The 19155-nt window shown below is 39.0% G+C and overlaps 1 protein-coding gene across 1 annotated transcript in view; it reads left to right on the top strand.

The window, feature by feature from the left end:
* The window catches only part of MAD1L1 (mitotic arrest deficient 1 like 1), a 347666-nt gene that overhangs the window by 37428 nt on the left and 291083 nt on the right, over positions 1-19155 (top strand). Inside the window, exon 10 of the mRNA XM_032197489.1 lies at positions 163-249. Coding sequence (XP_032053380.1) covers positions 163-249 — 87 coding nt within the window. The remainder of the gene's footprint in view (positions 1-162; positions 250-19155) is intronic.

Below are 19155 nucleotides of genomic sequence, written 5' to 3' on the forward strand. Positions count from 1 at the left end.
TCTGTGTTGTTTTAGGGAATTGGAGCAGTTTTGGACTGATGCAATTGCTTTATCTGTTTGTTTTTTTTTTTTTTTTTTTTGTGAGACTTTTTTATGATTGTATATGGAACATAGTCTTTCAACAAGTATTTTTGTTAAAAGTTTCTATTTTGTTTTGTGTAGGACACCTGATGATCTCTCAAGGCAAATTGTGGCCCTGCAGCAAAGGGAGCTTGTGCTGAAGGAGCAGAACTCCACCATCACAAACAGGTAAGTGATACCAGTGGCTGTTGGGTACCAAGACGCTGAAGACACTGAAGCATGTAGAAAGAAAACAAGCACTGCAGCCTATGAGGATGGCTCTCTGGATTTCCCTGCTGTTCCTAAGTGCTTTCTATGCCATCGTTCTTTCCCACATTAAGAGTTTTCTGCTTGCTTAAATCCTTGCAGGAAGCAAAAGATGAACTGTGGGAGGATGTGGTGAGTTTATCCACCTTCACTTTATGAGCTGAAGTGTTTGTAAGGAGAAGTAAGAAGCTTTCTCAGACCACCACATCTGGAAGAGGATGTCACAGCAAAATGTGCAAAGTAATGAACCTTGGGGTGGAAAACCACGTTTATAGTTCTGGTGGCAAAGCAGTGCAAGACTGTGGGAGGAGCAGTTGGTTATAGAGCAGGGATATGTGTGGGAAACTACAGGGTGGCTAAGCCTTTGCCCTGGTGTGCAAGTGAGCATCTCCTAAGGGAAATGAATTTGTCTGCCAGAGCTTTACTTTCCGGAGTGCATTGGTTACACAGCATTTCTTAACACGCTTCCTTAGTGTGCCAGATAGCACACTGGGATGCTTCTTATCCTCGGTGCATGTGTTCTTGCTTTCCACAGTTTTATTTCTTCGCGTTAGGAACCTGTCGTCTGTTCCTGTTTATAAACAATACCTCTGTCTTTCAAAAAGGTTCCTGGGCTGTTTCCATTGCCAAGGTGTTAGCTGCCTTGTCTAAGCAACAGAAGTGTGGAGAATTTCCACCTTCTCTGTAAATGTGTTGAATGTAAAGCATTCAAATTCTGTGTAATTGAGCAGTGGACAAGTGCTTTTATTTGTCTTGGGCTGCATTTGCTAATGTGTCTCCTGAGGTATGTGGTAGATTTTGGCTCAAGAGATGATCGTGTTATGGACTCCTCCTTCCTAATGACGGGCAGAATTCAAGCTGGGTGTTAAAAGCTTTGTGTGAGCTTCTGCTATTAACAGGAGTGTTTAGTCAGTTGTAAAATTGTTAGCCAAGTATAAGCTCCCCTGAGTGCAGCCAGCCGGATTGTTTTGTGGTTTCTGCTAAGAAGTTTAAGAGGGGGGGGAGGGAAATACTTTTTTTTTTTTTTTTTTTTAAAAAGGCACTTCATATATTAAAAAATATACCAAGCTACCCCCCCCCCCCCAAACTCTTAAATGATCAAATAAAAGAATTGTGGTAATGTTTGAATTACAGATCTCCCTCCCTCCCTCCACAGTTGTCTTCTCACAGCCTGTCAGAGAAATGCTTTTTCTAAATTTATTAATGGCCAAAGGGAATCATCTGTTGAAAAAGCAGCCTTTTGGTAGTGCCTGTTCATGCTGGATGTAATCGTGCCAATTTAGTTTAAAAATAAAAACATGATTAAGATTACTTTTTGATTTCAGGTGAAATGGGCTGTAAAGCTGCTTAAATTAAAATTCTAACGTTTTCCTGATGAAACACTGCGTGTCATTTCCAAAAGTGATAATTTCAGCTTTCTTCTGTCACTTACCTTATTCTGTCTTAAAATGTAGGCAATTTTTTTTTTTTTTTTTAAAACCTTTCATTACAGATGATTTGAAAGTTCCCAGGAGAAGGTCTCGAGTCCTTGGAAATAAAACCTTGTTAAAGAAGCAAATCTAATTTTCTGTTTTCCCTTGAATGACATCCAGATTCAGCTGATGGTCTTCTTTTATTTGTTTCTTAATTGCATTCCGAATGGTCTGGGTATTACAGTAACTTAGTGTGTGATCATAACTCCCTCTAGTGATTGAGCCCAGCAGTTATTCGCCTTTCTATTGTCTTAGCTACAGCTTCTTTAGCCCTTAGTTCAAATCTGTTACGTCTTCAGTCCTGATGGTGCTAAGCGTGACTTTATAAATAGCTGCTGGTTATGTGTGTAAAGAGCTGAGTGCAGGACCACGGCAAATAAACTTTGCTTATCCTAATAAGCTTTATTTTTTTTCCATTAAAATTAATGGCTTGGTAGCTACTTAAGGAAATATTATCAGAAGCTGGCATCTGAGTTTAGTTCTTGGCAATGAAGTGCGAATCACAGATAGTTTTAGGTTGCTACAGTGCAAAGTTCAGTGTTTAGTAGAAAATATGTGAGTGTGATGTTAAAGACAGTTAAGTAACAGTTCAGTCTCCCTTTTGAGCACCAGCACAGGGCAAGGACAGAGTTTCCAGGGCTTTATTAGTCAGCAGCTTCACTTGCTGGTCATACAACCCTCTTCCCAGACGGCTGGTATTGAGTCTGTGTGCACTGAATTTACTTCTGGTCATCAATGAGCTTTTAAACACAAGTGGAAGAGGACCTGGAAGGTTTTTTGCAAGCTGAGTATTCTTTCTGCCTTTCCACTGCAGTCGTCTTCATTTTTATTCCCAGTTCTGGTACCTTGCCTGCATTGTTCAGTGGCTGCGGTAGGTGTTTGCCAGCTCCTGTCCACATCACAGCCTGGTGAGCAGTGCTCATTTCTGTTTGGTGAGAGGAGATGCTTGGTACTGAGGCTGGAGTTCATGGTTAATGTAGCCAAACATGGGCAGGAATTGACTTCAGAAAACAAGCCAGACATGCAAAAGATGGCACAAGGGACTGGTTTGCTAGATAAACTCCCCTCTGTTGCTCCAGAATTAGAGACAGATGTGTGGCTCAGCTGCTCCGCAGCGTACTTCAGGTGGTCCAGAGTGGAAGGTTATGGCATGCAGTCACACTGCCAGCAATGTTTTCTGGATGGCACATGGCTTCGCTAAACAGGCTACGTTTGTTTTGTCTCATACTTCCAGTCTTGAGCTGCTTTCCTGTTGCTACTATGTAGTGCCAGTTTCCGTTATTAAAAAAGCAGTAGAAGGTAATCACACCCCAAAAAGGCTTCATCATGACAAGTCAGCCTTTGTGTTGATATCTGTTTGTGTAACCTGTGCAATTGGCAGTGTCTCAAGGCCTCCTGGAGATCAAATGATGGTGCCTACCAGATTTGCTGTATTACTCAGACAGGATGCTTTCAGACAGTGCCACAGAACTGAATTTTCTGAACAGTGAGTCTAAATAGATTTATTTTAACAGTGAGTGCTTCATGCTTGAGTTGTGTAGAACCCCTTGGAGCATGCAGCTTTTTGTGTAGGGAGGAAAACCTTCCGTGGGGATGGAGGAGTGGGTCACCCTTTCACTGAAGATGTAAATAGCAGCAGCTCACCTTCCTCTTCACAACTTCACTATTGCTGAGTAATGTCCCTGAAATGCCATTAATAACGTGAGATGGACCCTTGCCGCTGTTTTGTAGTGTACTGCTGCAAGTTGTGTAAATAGAGTAAATTACACTTTTAGCAGGAACAGCGGGAAGTGCCCTGGAGCTCTGTAGGACACAGGTAACAATCCCGTAAAGGCTCAAGAGGAGATTGCTTTGGGCTGCTTTGGTAGCATGAGGCATACCTACTCCTCTGCTTAGAAGAAGGCAATAAAGGGAAGGTGTTTAAATAATGGGTCAGTTTAACCACGTAAATCATTGGTTTAAGCACATTTCCCCCCCAGAGTGTAAACATTATAGGCATTGAAATATTTTTTCAGGGAGAGACAGTAGTTGTAGCTTGTAATATGAAGTGTTGGCCAAGAGGTTTGTAAGTGTTTGTCTTAAAGAAAAAATGATGTGGTAGCTGCACAAACTTTTATTGAAATGGGAAAACTTGCATATTTATCTATCCTATCTCAGTATGTGTGTCTGTGGAAGGACTTCTTAAAATGATCACAGCAAAGCATTCTAGAATTTGAAATGTAATGAAAGCTTATTTCTCATCAGTGTTGTCCTCTGAAGCAGCTAACCATGAAGGAATGACACTGCTTACAGCTGGATCGTTGATTCAACTCTGAAAGGCAGGCCATGAAAATGTGCTCTTTAGCTACTTACGGTCTTTCCCAAAGTGATAATTTATTTTTTGCTTTTGTTCTTGTTGTTCGTGGGTAATACTGATGTTGGACCACTACGGTATCTTGTAAAAGTCAAACACAAGGAAATGTGAAGTTAGTACCTTGAACAGAATAAAGGACACCTGAAGGAAGAGAGAGAAGCAATAAATCTTTGATGCTAATGTTGGGATCTTACAGCTGATAGTTTATTCCTGTCACCTAGCATCAGAAACCCAGCCATGAGTTTTGACATATAGTTTTGTATGTGAAAAGGGATAGTTAGAATGTGTTTGAAAGGAATTTTCCTCCTCCAAGTGCTCACAGATTTCTCTTAAGAGATATGACTGTTTACACCTTTATTCATATAAATAGCATAAAGCTGACTTACCAAACAGCCTGCTGTGTGTATTATCACTTACAAATGAAATAAAAACCTGAACCATTGAAGGCTGTGGAACATAGATTGCAAACTGAACGGAAAATGTTTCTGAGTGAGGCAGCGGGGATTTTTTCCAAGAAAAAAAAAAAACACAAACACAAAACATACACACAATGAGTGAGTAATAATAAGAATGGAGCCATCCATCTTTGTAAGTGCTGTTAGCTCAGAAGTGTTGTAAATCCATTGCCCATCTTCTTTTCCTTGGGTGTCCCAAGAAGCGTCAGTCACAAATATAAATAGAGCCTGTCAGACTTCCTCCCGTAATCTTCTGGAAAGTTGGACAGAAGTTTAATTACAGTGAAATGTCTTTTATCTGGCAGAGAGAGAAGTGCTGTTTTTTGATAGGCTTTATGAGTTATTTTGTGATCAAAAGAAGCACTTAATGTCTAATATAGGACAAAGTAGAGATTTTTTTTTCTCTCTTATGCAACTATATGACACATTGCACCCTAATTTATATGTGGAAGTGTACCTAATACCAGACAAATGTTTGTTCACAGTGCTTCGGGGCAATATTAACTGCTGGCAGGTTCTGCATTCGTTTATAGACAAATATTATAAAGAAATGACTAATAGGTATTCCCTTTTCTTTCCTTCAGAACTGCTCTGTCTTGCATTTTTATACCAGAAAGTAGTTGATAGTGTCCCATTAAGTGACCCATCTACTTTTTCCAAATAAACATATTCAAATAGTAAGCTTCCAGGCAACATCTGGTTATTCATGATAATTTAGTAGATACAATTTTTTTCTGATTTCAGTTCCATTGTACAATAGTTAGTTCCTAGTAGAAAATAGGAAGGCAAAAAATAATTTAGTCAAGACATTGACTTTTGCTTCCAATTCTAAAAACATGGGATTTTGCCCAGACCTTTGCTTTTCATGGTTGTGCCATTTTTAGCCTGATTTCCTGAGGAAGTGAGGCTTATTACTGTGCTTTGTATGTGTATGTAGATGAGATTGTCAGTGCCTACCCTACACTTTTGAACTTGCTAGTTGTCTTCTGTCAAGTTTGGCAGATGCTTCAGGTCTCAAAAATAACAAATTTAACCAAGTTTAATGAAAACAGGTATCCAGCTACAACAGAGACATCTTTGTGCAATGTGAGGTCATCCCCTGTTGGGTATCGGAGTCCTGCAAGCAAAAGACTCTATTAAATATCACGTTGACAGAAGGGCTCCTGTCTGAGATTGTGTGTCCTTAGCTCCTGCTCACTTGGCCTTGAGACTGACTGTGAGTGAGCACTGTTCTTGTACCACAGCAGCATCATCATCTGTAATTTCTGCTGTACTAAATTCTCCAAAGGCTTGTGGCCTTTTGTAGTATGGGTTTTGATATTGTTTTCATGCTGTTGGTATGGAAAACGGAAGCGTATTGGAGTCAGTATTCACCGTTGGAGAGAGAAGTCCCCATAAACCAGGCAGCTTTAGTTCTGGAACTCATAGAAACAGTCTCTTGTCCTGCTGAAAGGAAGTATATAGAGAAAACAGCCTCAAGGGGATAGATATGGCAATAATTTTACCATATTTTCAGCCTGGAGTTCTGTGGAGACTGGTTTCTTCCCTTATATTTGACTGCTTCTTGGAGACCAGAACGTTCAAGGAAGACCAGTGGAATGCCTCTGTTCTGTGCTCTGATCACTCTTACAAATTGCAAAAGCTATTTAACTGTGTTCCTGTGCTTTTGTTTTCTTGTTTTCTCTTGCTCCAGGGTTGTAATTGACCCTTTGTGTTTATGCTAGCATCCCTGGTGTTTGTGTATCTTTTTATTACTGGAATGAATGGCGACTTTTACTTGCTAGTGCTCCTATGGAGATGCTGATTAAACATTCCCTTGGGTGTTCAGGTAACGGTATATATTATCTGACCAGAGAAATATATAAAATGTAACCAGTTAATTTGATAGAAAGCATAAACTATTGTTAATAGTATATTGTATAGCAGATGGTCCATGTTTCAACACTGAGCTGCACTGTAAAAGTTTGTGAAGGAGCCTGCCTACCTTGCTTTTATGTGAGGCACATCTGTGCTATAAATCTTTCACTTACATGAGAGTAAAATTCCTAAAATCCTAGCTGAAATAAACGTATGTTAATACCAGTCTACATTTCTCAGAAACTGTGGATATTTAGAATTATTGAAGTAATTTGAAGTCAAGACTTACTATGCATCTTCATTATTTGTATTCTTTTTAGCAGAGAGGTGCAATGATCAAACTAACGATTTGCATGAGGCTGGTGGGGCAAAGGATGAATACCCCACATCCGTGTTATATTTGTGATGCAAACACAAAGGGAGAAATTATAATCTCAGCTATGCAGGAGGCGAGGCAGCACTACAAAAGTACTCTACTTTGAAGCCAGTAGTACTGTGTGAAGTCTTCAATTCATCCTGTCACCGTGCTTTGTACAGAGCTTTGGGAATTGCAGTACTTTAAGATTCTAGTGCTGAGGGATTTGTCTTTTCTGACTCATTGCAAAGGCAATAAGGTCTTGAAAAATTTGTGAGTTGGAAAAGAGGAAGGCCCTTCAGTTTGCCAGTCTCTTCAAAATCAGTCTTGAAGTCAGAAGTCCTGTGGACATGGTAGATGAATATGGCCTGAGAAGTCTAAATTTAGTTTCTGGAGAAGATTTGCTTGCTTGGGTTCTGTTGAGTAGTTTAATACAGTGACCTGAGTTTCTCATACTCTCATATTCAGATCCAGAAGAACATGTGAACAAAAACAAACTGATCTCCACTATGTGTGTCTTGTCTAGTCTGTACCCCTTAATTTTTTTTTTAAGGTAACTGAAATACATTAATTTCTATCTATCTGTACCTGTTAAGATTTTATTCAATTTTTTTCTGTCCTAAAAGCACATCATGTGCATTATTATTTCTTTCCATGTAGTATTTTGAAATCATAGTATCTGTCTGTTTGTGTTTTTTGGCAAGTTATCAACAAACAAATAAGATTGTGTGTAACAGGTTTTTTCTGTCAAATTTTGTTGCTACAACTGCATTATAGCTTTTTTGAGTAGTCAAGGCAGAGAGGAATTGGTGACAGAATGCAGAATGAATTTTCTGATTTACCTGAATATCCTCTATTGCTGTAATAACAGGGGTATCAAAGACTGGATTTTTAAAAAAAGTATTTTAGGGCATTGTTTATTTTAAACAGATTGATAGTTTTCCGATGCTTTGGGGAGAGTACGGAATAGCCACAATACACTGAGGTATTTTACAGGGGTAAATGTGAATTCTCTAGGTTTCTGTAGCTGCTGTGAAGCAGGGTCTGTTCAAATGCTATACAAAATACTGTTAAGTCTAAAAATACTGTCTTGGCTGAGATGTCTCAATCAGTTGATTGTATCTGCATGTAAACTTTGTTCAGCTCTGCAGCTAATTGCTTGTTTAACAATTTCTCTTCCGGATCATGTCAGCTCTACTGCATGACTTCTTCAGACTGCTGTTATTGATGTTTTCATTTTAATATTCTGTGTTTGCTTGTATGGGTATGTCAATGTGTGGACCATGGTGTGATATGGTAAATAGAGGAAATGCTGCTGGTGGGGGGAGGGCATTTTAGTTACGAATATTTTTCGTAATGTGCAAGTTTTATCATTTGTACAAAAGACATGAAGCTTGAAGAGTTTAATCAAAAATAAATAAAAAAAATAAATAGCTGCCTTGTCTTTTTTAGCTGTGTAAGGCAAAAAAAAAAAAGCACCCAAAAACTTGTCATAAATTAGTCAAACCCACCACCACCAAAAAGCAGCTTTCTTTCGCAGCTCTGAAAGTTAAATGACTAATGTGCATAATTTATTTGAGCATCTGTGCTAAAAACTTGCATACCAAGTTTTAGTTCAATGTGATCAACAATGGCGAAAATTAGGATTTATCATGGAAATGCTGACGGATGTGAACATGTGTAGGCTAAACCGGTGCCTGACAAACCTTCTTATTGTGGGATGCTAATGGTGAAACGCATTTTTTTTTTCTGCTGTAATTGCATTTCAACTACCCCCTGCCCCCCGTCTGCTTAATTTTCTGCTTTTCAGATTCGGTGGGTTTAGTTGCACTTCCTTTTCGGATGCCTATTTTTTTTTTTTTTTTTTTTTTCTCTGTAGTCTGTACAAAACCTCCCAAGGTGGCCTGTGGTGTTGGAAGGGGAAGGCAGGGCCGCCTGCACTGAGGCGCTGCCGACACAAGATGGCGCCGGCAGCCTTGGCAGCTGCTTCCCCCCCCCCCTCCCCTCCTTGGATAGCCAGGCTGCTGTCACCAGGATTATAAATTCTGGAGCCAATTAGCTTAAAAAATGTTACAAGTGAAAGGAAAGAAACGACAAGCTGCAGGATGTGTCTTGATGTGAATGTGCCCGTTTCCAAAACTCTGCCTCTGAAGAGCACAGATGCTGCTTGTTACTACGGCGCTGCTGCAGCTTTCGTTGAAGCCTCGGATGCTTTTGAGGCATCTGGTTAAGTAAGGAGTAGTTGGGTTGGTGGAGTTGACCACAGGGAAATGAAGCAAGGCCATCATAGGAAACTGTCCTGATGACATAAGGCCTGTTGCTAAACACCAGAGAGATCCTGATGGGATGTTGGAGCCTCCACAGAGTCTCTTTGTGTCCCCATCCTTGTCCATGGGCTGTCTTGTTGAAGCAAATTTCACATGTGGGTTTTGTTTTGTGACAAGTCAGGCGGGTTGCTTTGCTATTGCATGGGCAACATAGAGGAGGAAGGTTTCTCTCAGTTTGTTGGTTTCTCTCCCTCTGTCTCAATGCCATAGCCAGGCTGTTTTCTGGCAACAGCAGTGTGGCCGTTCTCAGGCATTGGGAGAAATCCTCACAGCTCCTTGGTGCAGGCATGGTTTGGCAGGAACCTGTTGCTTCTTACAAAGGAGTTGGGATAGAATTGGAAAGAGATGTCATTTTATCCAGGCCCAAGTGATGATCTCATGTTCTCAGTGTTTCATTCGTTCTCTTCCTGCTTCTCCCTCTAATTCATTCAGAAGCTTCCTGTTCCTTGTTCTTTTCCTTTCTTTCTAAATTTGTCTATAGGTATAAGGAGGAAAAAAAAAGGCTTTATAAAGCAGTCAGTGCAGTCTCTGGGAGGAAGGAGAAAAAAAAAGGATAAGCACAGACTGCCAGTGTCACTGACCATGATGGAACCCATGATTCATCCCTTGTTCCATCTCTGTTTTTAACCAAAGGTTGGTGTCTGGTTCAGTTATTTTATTGGTGGTGACTGGGTATTTTTTCACTTTGGCCATACCAAAAGAATGATCAGAGGATCTGCCATTTAGAGGCTGGGCGGTTGGTCAGAAGTCTTAGACATTGTGCTTTGAAAGAATTTAGAATGGTGTTCTAGCAAAATGTAATTTCCTTTGTCATATTTTATGTATGTACTGTTTTTTACATATTTTCAATATTTAAAACAACATTCACATATTCATAAGTTTTAAAATATGTTCTCACTGTTAAGATGTGGAAATTAGTTTAAAACAAAACAAAAACAACAAAACCCCCATCTTCTCTTTTATCCAAGCAATAGAAATCAAATTCTTATGAGTGAAATAACCACTGAAGAGGCTTTCTGTTTCTCAGCCAGAAAAAGCTTTTGAAATATTTATGGAAATAAACCAAAATGTGTCCCTTTCTGGCTGTACAAATAAAGGATTATCAGATCTAGCCTATGGCAGTTGCACTGCAGAGAGTCCAAAGTATATAATACCAATAAAAGAGTGTATGTTTGTAAAAAAAAAAAAAAAAAAAAAAAAGCTTTTTTTTGGTTTTGTTCTTAAATGAGACTCTACTGACAAAATATTGCATATCCATGTATTGTGGTAATGAAAAAACTAATTCCTGTGTTCTTGCACCTTGCAATGGAGGTAAAAATTGTCACCAAGGCAATGCACTAATTGATTTTTGGAAACCAAAGGTATCATTTATGGTGATGCATCTTTATCTACTAAAAGAGCCAGACTGCAGTCACTTTCTCTTGTTGCTGGAGCATAGAGCAGTGCTGTTTGCATCCCCTTTAGCAGAAAGCATCTCAATCCTGTGACATCAAGGATATAATTGCAACACAGGTTATCTGGCTGCATCACCCTCCCAATTTATTGAGTGAACTTGCTCATCCGGGTCTTATGCCTTGGTTTTTCATTCTATGAGTCTTGTACTGGTGTCAGAATTGGAGCTGGTTGAAGGCAGAGTGCATTTTGATCTCTCGGAGAAGAAACAGCAAAGCAAGGTTTGTAGGGAGAAGTAATACCTTTTATTAGACCAACTGATAGGATTAGAAGAAAGACATGCGTTTGGGCACACAGCCAATACTCGGATCCGAGGTAGAAGCAGAAGCCTTGAAGCTAAATACATGTTGAGAACAATTGCTCTGAGTTTAACTTGATTAATCAATTAGACAATTTGAGAGAGAAGGTAGTGGGCACGTGTAGAACTGGAAGGATGTCTAAAGAGAGGAAAAGGCTGTTAGTATCTATGAGAAACACCCTAAATTGTTCTGATACATGACCTAGGTTTGGGTAGTTTTTGGATACTTTGATAACACAAATGATTAAATAGTATGAACTTCTTCCATGTTAGAAACAGATTACATTAGAAGCAGATACAGTGTGGGTCATGTTTTTGCTGGAGGCATATACCAAGAAGTACTGCGATTCACTGACTCAGCACTAATATGTCAGACTTGCAATTAAGGGGCTAGAGCTTCAATTTTATATTAACCAAAAATACGATTTTGTATACTGCCAATAAAATCATTTTATCATATTGTTTGACTTATCTCCTCTGGGCAGTCAGCTGCAGCAGCAAGTCTGAACCTGCCGTTACAATGACTGTTGAATGAGTTTTGCTTCATTTGTCCAGGCGTGTTTAGGATAAAGTTTTTTTTCTGAGACGTGGTATTTCTGCTTCTGGTGCTTGTGAGTACTGCAGGCTGTGCTGATGCTGGAAAAGGCCAGCTATTGATACCTAGTGGTGCTGGGTGTTGGTGCTCCTGGCTAAATCTGTTTTCAGTTTTGAATAACCACTTGGACTTAACAGCACAGGATACAGTGTCTTGTTTCTTTTATTAAATAGGACACAGTTTACAGGGAAAAAGATGTGCACCTGCTGGTGTGTTACCCAGTATCATTATGTAGTAGAGTGCGCAGCTATGGGTGGGATGTCTCTAACTTGCCTGTTTGATAGTAACGTTATGTGTTGTGGTAGCACATCATACATGAATGAGAGATGAGGTAAGGTAGGATGAAATAGAGAGCAATCTAAAAATCATGTTCCAGCTCCATCTCCTGCAGGAAAGGGGTGGAGTGTGAAGTGAAGAGAGAAGGTATGACATTACTGCAAACCAGCTGCAGCAAAACCATATTTGAGAGATGAGTAAATCATCAATATTTCAGATCACTACTTGTATAAACAAATTTTAGAAAGCAAGAAGGAAAACCTGAGGAAACAATGCAGAAGAGCAAGTTTCTGTTAATGTCCCTTGAGTCCCTGGTAGGCAGGAGAAAAGGTTGTTTAAATTTTAAATTGATTTAAATTTCTTTTGATTTTGTAGTCCTTGACTATTCTGTGTGTGTTGTCCCTGGAAAGTGAGCAGGGGATGTTTAAGACTCCCTTATTGTTATACTTGGCTAATTTTATTGTTCTCCTATATTTTCTAGCTGTAAGTGTTGCAGACTTTATTACATTTAAACTGGTTTTAATATAGTAGGCCATAAAATCTAAGAAACAAGAGGTGGTGTCCACTGCAGGGATGGTTTTTAATGCACAGAAGATGTTTGGAAGTCACTGAAAAGCTTAAACTGAAACTCTAGGATCATCTGCTTAGTGAAGACGATTCAGAAATATATATATATTTTTTAACGAAAACCTGTCACGGCTGAGAATGAATTTCATTGTTTAAAAAAAATTCCTCCTTTTCCTTTCATCTGAGTAGCTCTTTATGCTTTTAAGGCATCAACCCAAATCTGAAGAAGGGAAGCTCTGTTTCTTTTCATGAAAAAGTTCAGCAAGTTCTCGTGTGCAGCTATATGATGTACATTGCATACATATATATATATATATATATATATATATATATATATGTATATTACATGGTATAGCTGAGACCCTTCATAGTTGACTCCTCATTTTGAACCAAGAGCTATGAATGGAGCTGTCTCTATAAACTCTGAGCTAGGGGAGGAACAAGCAAGCAATCTGTAGATCAGGGTCTCTGTCAAACCCAGGATGGGATTACTAATGTGGAGACCATAAGCACTTCTAGTTTTTCTACTAATTGCAATTATTTTTTCTGCAACTCATGATCCATATATTTTTTTATTTTTATTATTTTAAGATTTCATACATCTGCTTTCAGGAAGTTGATTACTTCTCCTGCATTTTAAAGCTAAAATAGCTTGGGAAGGGAGACAGTTATTCAAGTATGCTTTCATGGATGTATTTGACTGGGTGTATTTCCTAACTGTTGAATATTGGCTTTGAAACTTCCTCCAGAGAGTGGAAAGCTTGGTCTCAGAGATCTGCACATGGGTCAGAACTTCATTTAATACCTATTGGCATTAAAACTGTTTAAGAACTGGTGCTTGTGGTGGTGTCTGTTAGTTCCATTCACGGATTTCATCACAGCTTACTGGGTATTAAAATGTTCTTGTGAAATGTTTGTTGATTTCTTTGAGTGTCAGCTTCTAGCTCCTCTGTCACAAACCTTTCTCTCTTAGCAGCTACTTCATACCAAGCTGTGCATTCTGCACAGTAACTGAGAACCACAGAGGAAACAGACTGATCAAGCCTAAGTTGGAGACTTTTCCATATCAGAACAGAGATTATTTGAGTTGCTGCTTCTGTTTAAAAAACAGAAAACCAAACAACACAACTTAGTCTGTCAAAATGTATTAAACCAACACCCTTCAATGGCAGTTGGTTAATGTAGGTTTTAGTACTGAAATTTTATTATTCTGCAAGTTGTTCGTGAACAGGCAATTTAAGCTTCTGCTGTTTTTCTAAAATGTCATGGAGCTGCTTAAAACTTGGTGCCAATGAAGGCGCCGTTAGCGTGTTGGAATCCTCTGTCCACAAACCTTAAGCCTCAGAGTAAAATTTAATGACTTTACAGGCTGCCGGTAATCTCCATGATAAATAAAGGCCCGCTTTTTGTTTGTGCAAATGATTTAATTGTCATATAACTTGCACACAGAACTTCATTAAGTACATGTATTTCAATAATTGTATTATTGCATCCTTTTAATCATCCTGGGAACCAGCTCAGATTTGTTTTGGAGTGTGCTGTTTTATTAAGGTTCTTCCCCATTAGCACGAGGGCTAGTAACTTGCTGTGAAAGTTGGTTCTGAAATTTTGAAAATCCACATTCATGATCCAGTAATTTAGGAAAAAAAAAGTTGTTTTGTAAGACTTCTAATAGCAGTAGCCTACTTTTACTTGTATTGTGTAGATTTTTTTTCTTTAAAGAAAATGCAGCGCTTTTTTTTGGAGAAAAAAAATAACTTTCACAGTGTATCAAGCAATCTTACACATGCAAGTGTTAACGTTTCTACTCTTCTACAGAAGAGATGTTTCTACATCTTCTAGAGGATGGTAGGCTTATATGTCTTGATAGACTTGTCTCTAAACAGTTCTATGATTTAGAAAGAATCCTCTTCTTTTAGAGACTTTGTTCTTGCAACTGTGATGACAAAGGAAAGTCAAAACCTTCTTTTCTAATACTGGGTGAGTTTTGAATTTAAGCAGCATCCTGTCCAGCCAGCAGTAAGGTCTGGTGCGCTTCCCACCTTACACAGCTGTGCTTCTGGAATGCCTCTGTGTGCAGTGGTAGGCTCTGCTAAGCAGAAAACTATCATGAATTGGAGAGGAGTCACAAATCTCTTCATCTGGAAATCAATCCAGCACTCAGATTCTTACCTTTTCCTCTTGGAACCCTAACACTGTCCACTGGAAAGGAGAAATGAGGCTTGAGTTAAGCCCAGGTGTGTATAAAAGGTACTAAAATAATGTCTTTGGCAGCATGTGTTTTGGCAAGATGAGTTAATGCATTTTACTGCTCCACAGTCAGAGATTTCACTCAGGCTCTTTTCATCCTTGTCTTTAATTTTTAAAATTTCATTTCTCTTTTTCTCGTTCCTTTTTTTTGCCCCCTTTTTTTTTTAGCTGCAATATGTTATATGGTCTTTTTGAAATAAACTGTTCTGTATAGAAATTATCAGCAGGGAGACCATTGGATGACACGTAGCATTCGTTCCTCTGCTGCACTGGGTAATGATTTGCAGGTTACAGAAGCAGGAGATTAAAATTCTGGTGAGAGGATTTGCCCCCTTCCTCACTCAGCAAGGCCCCTGTGCCAAGGCTCAATCACTTCCTCTGAAGCAGCAGGAGCAGAGGTAATGTGATACTGTGGTCATTCAATCAGAGGTAGCAATGCTTTAATCTCTTCTCTTCTGTCTGATAAATGCTTTCTTCTTTGTTATGAATTGCAGATCTCTAGTGTTCCTATTGTTGCAGGGATTGGGGAAGAAAAGAGATCATCCTGTCCAGTTAAGTGTTCGGTGATGATGCATTCCTTTATTCCCAGAGATACTTTGCAATTTAGTTAAAGTGCAGTTTTGGAAGGGCAGAAAAAGCATAGGGGAGAAGGTGGGACTGTCTGGTAAATCACACCACTGTTTGTAATTCTCCTAAGACAACGACAACTTGTATTCAGCGAGTGACTTTTATTTTCAAAAGCACGCTGTGAGATTAGAGCAGTTTCTGCTTCAGCGTGTGGTCTTTGCTGTGAACAGTCAGGATGCTCCATGTTAATTTGGAAGATGAACTTCTGATCTGTGCAGCCACCTCCTTTGTTGAGTGAGCCGCAGGAAAGTGAAGCTGTGGTCAGATCTGATGCCAAGTGTGGCTGGAGAGCCGGGGCAGCTCCGTGAGCTGTCCCTGATTTTGACCTATTTGTTCCCCTTCATTGCAGCAGTTGCACAAAAATTCAAGGGATGAGTATCGACTCTGCTGCTTTATTTTGCTCCCTTTGCTATATTGACATGAGTTAATAGGGCAGAAGCAGAAGACAGACGGGGTACAAAGTAGAAAGAGATTTTATGTCAATAGGGATTGTAAGATAAGAAATACAACATTAAGGGTGAGCACACAGGAGAGTTAAGAGCTAGCCAAATCACTCGATGTGGCCACGAGAGACAGACGGTGGCCCAGAGCCAGAAACCATTTTTCGATGGAAATACGTTTTCTTGTTTTGTGTGACATATTCTGTGATGCTAGTCATTGGATTTTTCTGAGTCCTGTCAAATTGCTGAAACATTGAGTTTGCTGAGTTTTGTAGTGCTGTTGGTGTTTCATAGCGTTGGCTTTGAGTTTCTGCTTGATTAGTTGATCATGTTATTAAAGGAGAGAGCCTACCATTTTTAATAATTGTACTAGGTCCATATGTTCCATTGATTCGGCCATCTAAAAAGTGGAAATGAGTGTTTCAAGTGAAATTTAAGCTTGAAGGCGATTGGAAATAAAAGGCAGAACAGATTTTGACTGAGTAATAACAGCTCAGCAAGACCCAGAAGGACGTAGATCATTTAAGCTACTTAATAAATGGAGTGCATAGTAGAGAACTTTAAAACAGTTTAGTGAGTAAGGAGCCCATTGGAAAACCATTCTGCCTGTATACTCAGATGAAGAAAAACATTTTAGATGTTCTGGTGCTCATTGGTTCAAAAAATCGTTCTGGTACGTAGCAGTAGCTTGAAAAAGTAAAGAAATACTCTCATTGGTATTGAGAAACGATTTGAAAGTCTGGAGAAAAAAAAAAGAGAAAGTGATGTACCACTGCCGTACAGTGCTTTGTTGGTGCCTCACTTAGCATGTTGCTGAATTATAGAAAAGATACTGCCCTGGGCGAGAAGCAGCCCTGGATAATAAATTACAGCAGGTGTTTGGAAACCAGCTAAATATATGTTCAGTGGAAGATGAAAGGAGGCTCTTAGTATCTCTTATAATTACGGAAGAGATTACTAGTGCTGCTGGCAAAGTTATTTAGACAGGTTGACAATTAAAAAATGAGTAGTTTAGTTAAATGTTGGGAAGATAGAAATGATTGTGAGTGCTTAGACCAGGTTAGATTATGCATGGATGTGTGCTGTAAGTATGGGGGAGAAAACTGAAAGGGGTCTGTTGACTTGTCCGAGTCTGGGCTCATAAAGCTCTTCTGGCTTTGCACTGGACCTAAGCAGAAGTAGGACAATGAATAAGTGTTGTTCAGTGCATGGCAGGCCAAAATATTAAGCCATGCTACCGATTACTAGTGGAGGGTTCCCTGGAGGTAACACTTTCTACTGAGCATTTGTGATCTCAGAAGGGAAATGAAGGAACCTTTCTTTTCCTGCTTTGGGTCTCATTTGTTCTTTGGGTCAAAACCTCTGGAACTAAACATATGAGGTATGAGTTTCTGCCGGGTTGGGATGGAGATAAGAAATCCATCGGTGATGAACGAAGTTACCCAGGTGTGTGTCTGTCTTGGTGAGGATCCCTCTGCCACTGAATTTGAAATGAGGTCTTGGCAAGTTGGACTAATGTCTTTTTTGGCAGTTACTTACCTTTTGTGGTTGCCTTTTGTCTTTGGAAAGTATTTACTATTCTTAGAAAAACAGCATGTGGAAGTAGCTTAAAGAAAAAAAAAAAAAAAGGAAAGAGGATTGTTCCAGATATTAAATGTTTCAAATAAAAGCACAGAAGTCCCCTTGGACACCAATCCTCACATCTGTTTGAATTGCTTTTGTAGTAATTAATGTATCTGATTCTATTAATAATTGAGAATTAAAAATGATAAACAAATGTAAATGAAGAAATCGGGTAATATATTGTTCATTTGCTAATGAGGTTTTTATAGAGCTCTCTGTGGTTGGGATAACTGCACGTTAAAGCTTCAGTAGTTAGCCACAAGATGGCAAACTAAATATCCCAACTCTAAAACATTGGTTGCCTTTCTCCTGTTGGTTCGTAAATTATCTTTCATGTTTTCTGAAGGAAGGTTGATATCTTGTTGTTTATCTGATGTGTTTTGATACGTTGCAGTAGTTAGGAACACCACTGTGAAATCCTAACTTACTGTCAAAATTCCTTCTGTCTTCAAATACCGAAATACCGGTATTTTGGTTTTTCCTTTTGTTTTGCTCACTAACTCTTTGTCCAGACATTAATTATTGCTGTTACATTATACAATCCTTTTCTAAATAAATTTTGAATACATATAATGCTAATTACATGGTTTCACATTGTATTTTCTTCGTAGTTATGTGGTGTGGTAATCTCAAAAATAACGTGTTTTTTTTTTTTTTTTTTTTTTCTTGTTACGTGTAAAAACTAATTGAATGAGCTTCTTTCATTATTATCCTTAATTCTTAAGTTGTGGTTGTAATACATACGTGATCAAGAATACATACTGCACTGTTAAAATGGAATTTTAACCGCTTCAGTTAGTCTGGTATTCAGCAAGGACAAACACCTTTTCAAATGTTGGCTGGAAAAGGACAGCGATAATTTAATCACGGTTTCAGCAGGAAGCAATCTTACCGGTGCTTGTTCCTTACGGCACCAAGACTCAGATTTCATGTACCTTTTGTACCTTTCCCTGTATGTTGATTGGTTTTGGCTTTCACCTCTTTGAGGTGGAACGCGGATGGGATGCACAGGGCTGTTGTACTGCTGGGCAGCTTGAGGAGGTGACAATAAGAGGGACTTAGAGAAACAGCGCTCCTGCAGAAGCTTGAGCATTGACTTTTTGTAGTAGCAGTAAGGTGTGGCATGATGTAGATGTTATTTTCTGCTTGTGGTTAATAATGGCTCACAGTTTTATGGTTCTCATCAGCAAGAATATTTTGAGCATTTTATTTGATGAGACTCCTAAAATCATGACACTACACTGAGGATCATATAAACTCAACCTACAGGTCCATGTAAAATTCTTACCAAATAAATACTGAATCCTACATGAATCCTTTGATCCTACATGGTCAGCACATCCAGAAAATCCCCAGTACAAACTATTATGGTTACAGGGCCTGGATGCTTAAACTACCTGGTATCGCAAATCAGACTTTGTGTTCGTTATGAGATCACATTCCTTAGTTTGTTAGCTGTATTTGTTCAAGATTTTGAAATCAGGTGTGTTGTTCAAAGACTTTTCCCTCTTTAAATATTTTTCATTTCTTGATCTGTATGCATTTTTAAGCTATCCAGACAAATGCTGAAAGTGGCATTCTGCTTTTGGGCAACCTGGCAATTAGTTGTTGTTAATCAGAATGAACTTTGAATGGAACATTTAATTGTGAAAAGCTTTTTCCATCCTTTTGCAAATTTACCTGGATTATTCTTCTTTTAGTGTCTTCCATAAGAAGGCTGGAGAACAGTGAATATTAATTCTGATGGGCAGTCTCCATGGGCTTTTAAAATGTCTGGCTGAGGTTAGAATATTTTTCCAGAATGCTATGTAGGAGACCAAAATTTTATTAAACCTCAGACTTTGGCTGACTCAGGGTTTGTAGGTGACAAAGATTTGAACC

The sequence above is a fragment of the Aythya fuligula genome, chromosome 15 (genome assembly GCF_009819795.1).
Source record: "Aythya fuligula isolate bAytFul2 chromosome 15, bAytFul2.pri, whole genome shotgun sequence".
Lineage (NCBI taxonomy): Eukaryota > Metazoa > Chordata > Aves > Anseriformes > Anatidae > Aythya > Aythya fuligula.